Source organism: Gadus macrocephalus, chromosome 11 (genome assembly GCF_031168955.1).
Source record: "Gadus macrocephalus chromosome 11, ASM3116895v1".
Lineage (NCBI taxonomy): Eukaryota > Metazoa > Chordata > Actinopteri > Gadiformes > Gadidae > Gadus > Gadus macrocephalus.
In genome coordinates this window covers 11,414,644-11,424,954 of record NC_082392.1, presented here as the reverse complement: position 1 = coordinate 11,424,954, position 10,311 = coordinate 11,414,644, and the positions used below count along the sequence as shown (strand labels likewise).

The 10,311-nt window shown below is 39.1% G+C and overlaps 1 protein-coding gene across 1 annotated transcript; it reads left to right on the top strand.

The window, feature by feature from the left end:
• The first annotated feature begins 2,110 nt into the window (after positions 1 to 2,110).
• On the top strand, positions 2,111 to 9,911 carry LOC132467524 (cysteine-rich venom protein). The gene is made up of 8 exons (XM_060064857.1): positions 2,111 to 2,259; positions 2,703 to 2,985; positions 3,632 to 3,778; positions 5,815 to 5,905; positions 6,712 to 6,854; positions 7,573 to 7,658; positions 8,169 to 8,251; positions 8,635 to 9,911. The coding sequence occupies exons 1-8, from the start codon at positions 2,252 to 2,254 to the stop codon at positions 8,778 to 8,780; spliced, it is 987 nt and encodes a 328-aa protein (XP_059920840.1). The 5' UTR covers positions 2,111 to 2,251; the 3' UTR covers positions 8,781 to 9,911.
• The last annotated feature ends 400 nt before the right edge of the window (positions 9,912 to 10,311 follow it).

Sequence of the window (10,311 nt, the reverse complement as noted above, 5' to 3'; positions counted from 1 at the left end):
ATTGTTGATGTGTTTGCATATAGCTTGAAGGAAAGTATGGACACAGATCAGTGAGAGCAAACTCTCACAATTAAACTTTTATGACACTTTAAATATGCTATGAGCAAATTTGCTCGCCCAACTTTGTTTCCTCAAATTGTATCTTGATTGAGGCTCATGGTTCTCATCATTCAGCGCTATAGCAATTGCCAATGGTCATCAATTGCATGGGTTCAGATTATTTTCTGAAATTTGTTGTGAAGGGCTGTTAGAGAACAAAGCTATGGGTACACACTTTAAGTGCTTCAACCTATACACCTTCTTGATCAGTACTATTGATGTACTATTATTGAATGTAAATTGAGATGTCCACTTTTTTCTTTTTAAACATCTGTATGTATTGTTGTGAATCTATGTAATCGAAATAATCTAAACTAAACTAAACTAAATACACAAAAGTGACTCATGACCAAATGGCATGCAAATTGATGATGTGTTTGCATATAGCTTTAAGGAGAGTATGGACCGATCCATGAGAGCTTAGAGATTTAATGTTGACTTGAATAGCATAAGTAACTGACGTGGAGACGGAGGTATTCACCTCTGTTATTCTTGCCCTATACAATCAATGGTCTTACAGCTATTTGAAAACTACTGGCGATAGTATACCCCTATACTGTACGTGCACCACTGATGGCACTTGAGGGTACTGCAGGTTGTGTGTGAGATCTTTTCCCCCAATGTTTTTCAGTATTTGTGATAAACAATAAACAATAAGCAGCATTGCTGACTTTTTCTTCGCAATGTTTCCAAAGGCTATGGTCTTCTTGCAGTAACTTTTGTGTCTAAATATAATTTTATGGTAGCGGCCAAAAAAAGGAGGAAATCAACTACACCCCCTGCTTTCAGAAATAGCACAACGAAATGATCATAACAGATGGAGAGAATACATTTCTACAAATCTAAAGCAACCAAATAACAATTGAACATATGGGGCCCATTCGATGATAATAAGTTCATAATTATATTTTGTAGTGATGCATCCCTGTATTATTCACCCTTTACCCGTATTCTTGTGATACCTGACCATGTAAAATCTTGTAATAAGTTGTCCTATTTATTTGTCTGGCAGCTCCTCTTCTTCTTCCTCTTTTGTGTCTTTGATGTAAAGCGCCTTGATTGAAACTGAAAAACTGGATACAATATCTATAAAAAATCATATTAATACCATTGATATAAGAAACCATGTCGCAACAAAAAGGCTTTTGGAAGCTATTTCGCTGAAGTAATTGACTGTGTGTTCCATTATCATTTCAGAGAAACATCTGAACACTGTGTTTAACCGCTGAGATGTTAGCTGCACCATCCGATCCACCCAGTACACAGAGATTGTCTCCAGCTATAGCTTCACCCGGCCCTGCAGAACCAGCAGAACACTGCACGGAACCACAGGGCCGCCCTCAAACACCCTTACGCTATGAAGACCTTCTGCTGCCAGGAACAGTAACTGAATGGCTGAATGGCCAATGCATCTGAAGATACAGATTATTCTCCTTGTTTCCTCCTCTTGCTCCTCCTCCTCCTTCGGCTCTTTCATGTTCATCTCACTACTTCTACCACTGAGAACTTTAACGATAATACAACCATTGTTATTATTATAGCAATTACTACTACTATTACTACTTACTTCTACTACAAATATAATCAAAATAATGTTAATCATAATAATGATAAACCCAATGTTTTTAATAATCATAATAATAATCATGAATCATGATCATAGTCATAATCATAACAACAGGGAACCTGGTCTTCATAACACAGACAGTAGCTTTAGGCTGACTCTCTCCTCCATCTTGTGCATATCGTCACACAATGGGTGGGACCAGTGTTTGTATTTGGCTTTCGCTCAGACCATCATCCATCAATATATTTCAGATTCAATGCAGCCATGGAATTTCCTTCACCACTAACTGCGACAGCCAAAGCTACTATGCACTGGGTAAACAGCAGCACATAATCCAAGTCATTAGCTACACCCCTAGGCTCACAGCACCGTGTTTACCACTTGTCAGCCACAATGAATGCTCTCTTCATCCCAGGGCCAATCTGTGAGACTTTGCAGTACTTTCCATTGTGTGACTTAATCCTTATGTCTGCGTCGCGGCCCATTACTCGCGGAGAGGGCGGGAGTATTGCCGTGACATAATCGGCGGCGTCTGCTACCGCTATATCAGGAGGGAGAGCGAGTGAGGGAGGGCCCAGACGACTCATGAACAGGTATGATTAGCCCTTCGCTCATCACATATCAGGTGGGGTTCTTCCCTGAAGAACGCCGACCCAATATATACATTTTTTAAATGCCCTATGCAGGTTTAAATATAATTTTTTTAAAGGATCCTAAAATAGATTGGTTTTATGTATCTGTGTTTTTCTTGCATTATTTGAAGTGTAATGCAAACATTGACATACAACATGGAAAATATTACCTTCTGGGACTGGGTTAATCTTTTCAATTTGAAATACAGTTTTGCATTACAAAAGCAGAACTTAGCGTGATCTTAATTTCTAATATGATGGTAAATTTGCAATCTACCACCGACTGATATGCTATAATTAATAGCAATTTAGATAAGAATCACATGTTGGGTTGCATGACTATTTCACATCTTCAAATCATCTTTAAACAGTGATTTTTAACAGTGTTCTTCATCGATCCCCAGAATATTTAGCCTCCTCCACTCCTCCGCTATAATGTTAGTGTTCGTGCTGTCCGTCTTGACACTGCACGGTGTCCACGCAGCTTGCAACGTGGTAAGAAACAAACAAAACAAGTACAGAAGGTTAAGCACTCCTTTAGACATTTGTTCTGGTATTAAAGGAGATGTATTTATACATACTGCACATTGTGTTATTATACATTATATTCAAACCCATTCATTTGCCTCTTATATTGGAAAAGCTCCATGGAAACAAATATACATTGTTTCCATGGAGATTGATTATGTTTGTATGCACTGATAGTCATACATAGCCTTAACTGTCCCTTATATAGGCCTACTCATTCTGTTCTTATACTGTGTTGTTTACTGTATCTTTATACTGTTATTTTGATAACGTTGAACTTACACACTGTGGTATTTGTTGCTTTATGTTTTTTTGTGTTACTTTGTCTCATTGCTTTTTAATCCTAGTTCCTCAAGATGTCTGACACTGACACTGTCCTCGTTTTTTTTGTCATCATATTGTTCTCTTGCTTGCTGTGATCCTGCGCCACTCGTAGCCAGGTAGGGAGAATATGCCTCACATTACACAATCAACATGTTTACACTACACGCTACACAATAATTACTACTCTGCACGCACCAAAGGCTGTTACTAACACCATATCCCAGGTACTCTAAAATTATCATTCATACTTATACGTGTGGCTTCATGATGAAAATGTTACTTTTTGTGGCTTTCGTGTGTGGACATTAAAATGCTCATTCATAACATTCATATTCATAAATGTAATATTATTCATATTATAAGGCAAGATGGGATACTCATGTGATATAGAAAATAAATTATTAGCTTCTCTCCCCTCTTCATGCTGTGAACATTTGAGTCAATGTGTCCATGTTGCATGTCAATCATAAAATAACGGACGCGTGGGCACACACATGCATTCACACATGGCATGTGCACATTTGCAGGGATTTGCCCGACCGACCCGGCGATCGAGAACCAGATCGTGGACGCTCACAATGCGTTCAGGAGAGCGGTCCAGCCGTCTGCAGCCAACATGTTGAAAATGGTACGTTCCTCCTGTCCCCCCACATCCTTATATTGTAGTGGCCCAGGAACTAATATTATACTATCATCATAGTGCATAGTGCATTGTAATTAGTAATTAGATACCTATTGTTATTGTAGGAATTATAATTTATTTGGGAGTGCCAAATTAATTATCTGTAAATCTAAATCTTTCGTCATTCAATAAATCACAATTACACTTGAGAAGTAGTCAGCCACTGAAAACTACTTGGGTGCATAGAGGCCACCCCTTTACCAAGTGTGTTAAGTTTGTTTCAATTACCAATAAACATCACAGCATCAATTTGAATAAATGCTAAGCTAAGCGCTAATGCCCCAGCCATTTCCATCGCAAGTCTGCTTCAGGAGGCAAGAACTGGAAACAACACAAAATGGTTTTGTGTTGATATCTCATTCCATGACGTCACAATGTAAATTACAGTAATTGCTTTTAAGCGTATTGAGCGTTTTGTGCGACTTTGTGTGTGTTTGTGTGCATGTGTGTGTTTTTGGGAAAGAATCCAAAGATCCAGTGCTGAATTATAAAGACCTGCCTCTTTCATGGGCATAGCTGTGTCTAGAAGTATTGATGCACCGCCTAAAATCACTTGAACAGGGGGGTCGCTTGGGTCGGCGCTGCGTGGGCTGTGAAGACCTGTGGTGAATACCTCGGGACTGCTTGCAGTCCTAGTTAAAATTGTACTGGCCAGACCGGAGCTAATATTATGCTTATCATTTAGCGTTTTTGATTGATTTCATTTATTTGATTGATTGATTTCATTTATTTCAGACGTATCAAAATACAAATCAAACATCGCAAATAACACCAAACAAAATAAAAAGCATGACACTACAATAAACAAAAGCGATGTGCCAATTATTTCACAAAAGAAAAAAAATACATACATTCAATTGATATGTCTGAAAAGGAGTAGGAAGAAGTGTAACACTTATTTAATCCTACCCCTTTTCCACAGTTCAATAATTAATATTTATTAATATATACTTCCTGTATTCCTCATAATCTCTCTTTATACTATATATTTGATATATTATTTCATATATATTAATATTATTATTATTATTTTTTACTTACTTTACTTACTTACTTCTGTCCCTCATCCCTGTACCTTTTGAAAATCATTGCTTTGAACCTTTTTTGCATCATTAATCTGGTAATGGCCAAGGAACTAATAGGCCTATCGTACTGTTATTATTAAGCCTCTTTAATAATGTAATTTATTATCATTATTCATATTTGAGTGGCTTTGGGAACTTATAACTGATCATTATAATAAATTATACAATTATATTGATATCTCCTGTTTGAGTGCCAGGGGGTGTGGTTCACTCAAGTTATGACCTTCTATTTAAACACGCACAAAATCGTTGATGGGTTGCTATTAAACACTTGACAGTTCTTGGTAAGTCAATACAAAAAACACACAAAGTTTATACACATACTGTTAACTTAACAATAACTTAACAATTCAGCAATGCAAGGTTAACCTTGAATTGTGTCCTATTGCAAAGACACAAAATAAATTGAATTTTACAGATCAATTATAATAATTTATATAATTTATAATGATACATATTTAAGTGGCAGGATATTCTTACCCCTACCTCCTCCTTAAAGACCTGTCACTGTATTCACTTTCTTACCCCTGCACATTAAAGACCTGTCACTGTATTCACTGTCTAACCCAGGGCATTCCATAGCATGACCGGTCATCGTACTCTGATGAACGGTCAAGTCTTGTAAGAGTATGTACTGAGTGTATCTAAATTAACATACGTTTAGCATTTTTTAATGTAGGTAGATCATTTTGACCTGGTCATTTTGAAATTAGCTCGCAAGCCGAAAAAGTGTGGGCACCCCTGGTCTAACCCCTACCTGCTCTTTACAGACCTGTGTCTGTGTTCAATGCCTAATCCCTACCTGTTCCTTAAATGACTGTGTCAGTATTCACTGTATGGCTTCATGTTGTTATAGAGTGTACAGTACACTTTAAAGCATAATCTCTTTCTTGGTAGATCTGGAGTAATGACGTGGCAGCTCTTTCCCAGGCCTGGCTGGACCATTGCATGCTAAAACACGGTCCACCCAGTAGCAGAATGTTGAACGGTAAATCCAACCCTCTGTCCTCCATTCTCCTTCCAGCTTTCCTGGTATAGTTTAGGACTACTGAAAGAAGACCTATTTAATCATTTAAATTCATTTAATTTGATATAACATTTTATAAATTTGGGTTAGGGTTTGATGACCAAGGCAAATATATATATTTTACTGAAACGCTGCCTTTGAACAAATATCAACAATTTACAATATCAAGAATATAGTGTGAATATTTTTCATTATGTAATATTAATATGACATTGATAAACAAGCAAGACCTGTAAAAGTCATAGAATCTGGAACTTCATCACAGCTCTCCTTTATCTGTGTTAGATAATAAATAATTTTCCATCTTAACGCCCTTGGCCTAAACTGAGTTAATCTTATCTGACAGTACTTGATCTTTGATCTTAACGGTATTTGAGAATAAACATATATGCTTCGCTACACTAAGATGTCTTATCAGGCAGGGCTTTTCTATCCAGGGGTCACAATTTGAACCCAAGTTGAAATAACTGGAGTAGATTTATTTACATTTTATGAAAACAACCCATGCACGCAGACACACACAAGCACACACACGCACACGCAGGCACACACAGGGCCAAAGGCATGCATGCACGTAACCATGCGTAGTATACCTGCATGTGGCTCCACACCCACGCACGCACATGCAGATACACATGCACGTGCAGACCACCCTACACCACTATTCAGACACTGACACCCATACACACACACACACATGGAGGAACATGTAGACCACTGCACACCTACACACACACATACCTGACGGGTCTCTCTGGGCCATGCAGGCTATGAGTTGGGGGAGAATCTCTTCTACTCGACCAGTGCACTGGACTGGGCAACAGTCATCACAGCCTGGCACAACGAGGTCCAACACTACACGTACCCAAACGGCTCAGGGAATGGAGAATCCGTGGGCCACTACACACAGGTATCATTGAGTAGCTTTCGAGCCTGCATTCTTCCCGGCATTCAACTTGTACTGGTGCATTCGTAAATGCACCAGTACAAGGCTGGTTAACCTCACCACCAGGGGCACGCAGTGGGCCTCTACCTCGCTCGAGGTGTAGCGTATAGAGGCCGCCATCGCCCACGGTTACATACACGTTTACACAAAGGTGCACGATACTGAATCCGACATGGAGCAGATTTAAAATCGACTAGTAAAGGAGGTTCATGAATATCTTTGTATAATACATCATCTCCAAAGAAAAGGCCCCCCAGAGGACACTGAATTTGTGGTGAGAATAACCTTTGGCGGTCCGTGCGCATAATCCCCAACGCAGAACCACCTAACAGGTACCTCGTCCCGGCCATGATTCAATACACTAGTTGAACTCAGCTTTAACCCCACTGTGCAAACACATTCTGATTTAGCAACAGCTGTCATGAATTCCAACTCGCCAACTAGCCAACATCAAACTCAGCCAGTGTTATGTAAGCGCTGTTTGTTGTGGGTAAAGAGACATATTACTGATTATTCTGGGAACACTGAGCGAATTGTAAACGCGCGCGCGCGTGTGTGTGTGTGTGTGTGTGTGTGTGTGTGTGTGTGTGTGTGTGTGTGTGTGTGTGTGTGTGTGTGTGTGTGTGTGTGTGTGTGTGTGTGTGTGTGTGTGTGTGTGTGTGTGTGTGTGTCTTGGCCCCAGGTGGTGTGGAACAGCTCTTGGCAGGTGGGCTGCGGAATGACCAAGTGTGGGAGCAAATACTTCTACGGCTGCCAGTACTACCGCGCGTATGTTGGACACACGTTTGAGACCCTGTTTAGTGTTGGAGTTACTACCGCGCGTATGTTGGACACACGTTTGAGACCCTGTTTAGTGTTGGCGTTATTGAGTAGATGCTTCCAAGTGAATTCAGACGCATGTCAATGGTGAACTTGAGGTGGAGGTAGGGTACAGGGTGATTAGCTGAAGGAATATGGACTTTAATTTTGACAGTAGATATTTGGGCTAGAGTCAGCTTCGAGATACCATAGCCTGATATAATATCTGCTTACTTTACTTACTATACTGTGTACTATCTATACATTAGCGACTACACTATCCTGTTATTGTTATTATTTTATGAATTTGTATGTAGGCCTATTGGTTTAACTATCGATATATCCATTATATATCCATATAGATATTTATTTATCCTTTAACATGTTTTTACTTCCTATAACCCTGTCCTGTATATTCTGCTGTGACACCCTCATTTCTTGTCTCGGATAAACATCTAACTATCTATCTATTTCTTAAAGGGGTAATTATGTAGGATGGCCTCCATATAAAGAAGGAACTGCCTGCGATTCCTGTCCAAATAACTGTGAAGACAAACTCTGTAGTGAGTATCACACACTGCACATTTTATGTACTATAAGATCGCAAAACATTATATTACTATACTCTGGGTGGGTGGGTCATTTCTTCTCACCACTATTGGTCTACAAAAATATACATCTTTGAATTTAGTAATCAAGCATATCCATTCATCCAGATTGACTACAGTGGTGTCATTAAGGAACAGGTAGTAAGGGCATCTTGCTCAAGGATTTCTAACAGGTAGACTACACACATTTGGCGTTTGAATCCCATACATTTTGGCTGGGAATCCAACACCCAAAACACTAGACTACCTCAACCCCCCACTTCCACTATCGTGTGTGTGTGTGTTATTTAAAGTGGTCAATTCTCATCAGCATCTTCCTCCCCTCTCTCTCTTTCCAGCCAACCCGTGTCAATATATAAACAGATTCCTCAACTGTCCGGCTCTGAAAAAAGAGGCAGGGTGTGGCAACCACTGGGTCAATTTATGGTGTCCCGCCGAATGCAAGTGCCCCAATGAGATCATCCCAGTATACAGGAAGAAATGAATCCCCCCTGATGCATGAAATCGCTAACGTCCTGTATGCTAAGGGTGTGTGTGCTAGAATCTGATCAAGTAATGTATAGCGCCATCGTGATGTTGATGAATGATTAATCAACAAAAATGTTTACCTTTCCACTTCAGACCATCTATGTCACAGATATATCTGCGTCTCAGACAAAGAGGAGGCCAATTTGATTAAGATTAGGTAATATTCTATATGTTTTAAGACTAAATGAACAGGCAAATGCTGATGGTTGCATGGTTGCATTTTAAATTGTCCTCCCTGGGTGAGAATTATCATTTTAGATATACATTTTTCTTTGAATCTTTCAGAAGTTAAACACGTATGCCCAGTATGCCCAGGCCTATGCTTTGCAAGAATCCACATAGGAGTATAAATCACAATACATAAAGTGTTATACAAATACTATTTGAAATAAATTAACAAACTGAGAAAAACCCTGATGAATAATAACATTACAACTGGTAGGTATTTACCAGAAAGAGACAAGTGAAGGGTTACTGGGTAATTTAAAGTGGTGATTCACTTTAGATTCTCCCACAGACATATCAGGTGTGCTTCTTTCTAACGATCAAAGAAATGCTCACAATCCTCATCAATAAAAAGTCTGGAATGTGTTTAATCTGATTATAATGGAATAAATGAGCAGATGCAGATGTGGTTTTCCGTTCATTCTATGTTGGTTGTTCAAATGAAGCTCAAGGTACTTTATCAAGATTAACAATAGAGGATACTCCTAACAGTAATCCATTGCTGTCAGTAGGTGGCTCTATTGTACAACACTCCGATTATTGATTAGAGAGGAGGGATTTGCAGTCAAGTCAGTGTTTAAACATTCAAACAATACAGCTCATAAACTTCAAAAACTAAACAAATAAAGAAATTAAATGGCTTGTGACTCTTATCTAAGGCTGTTTTCTTTATTGTCACTCAAACACACACACACACACACACACACACACACACACACACACACACACACACACACACACACACACACACACACACACACACACACACACACACACACACACACACACACAAACACACACACACACACACACACACACACACACACACACACACACACACACACACACACACACACAGAAATGTTTGCTGAAGATAAAGGTTAATATTGGTTGGATATAGGACGACACAGTTAAATAATTGTCCCCCCGGACACACCCCTGTTTGACAGTGAGATTATTCGGTCTATAATGTCGTTTGGTTTTCTGTTTCACCCAGAATCCTTAGAGCCCTGTTATAAAAACAGGCCTTCTTTGAATGTAAGGGCAGTGCTTTACTTAAGTCTTACTTAAGTGAGTCTTGAATTTTGTTGATGCTAAAATAAACCATGTCTTGAAAGATGTATGTGATCAAATGGACTGTATTCTCTGCGTGTTTGTTGAATTCTCAGTAAGGATTCGAAATTCGCCATCAAATTACGTAGATTAAAAAAAGTAATCACTCTTTTTGCTTTGCTGTTATTCAGGCGAATATCTTCCCGGGT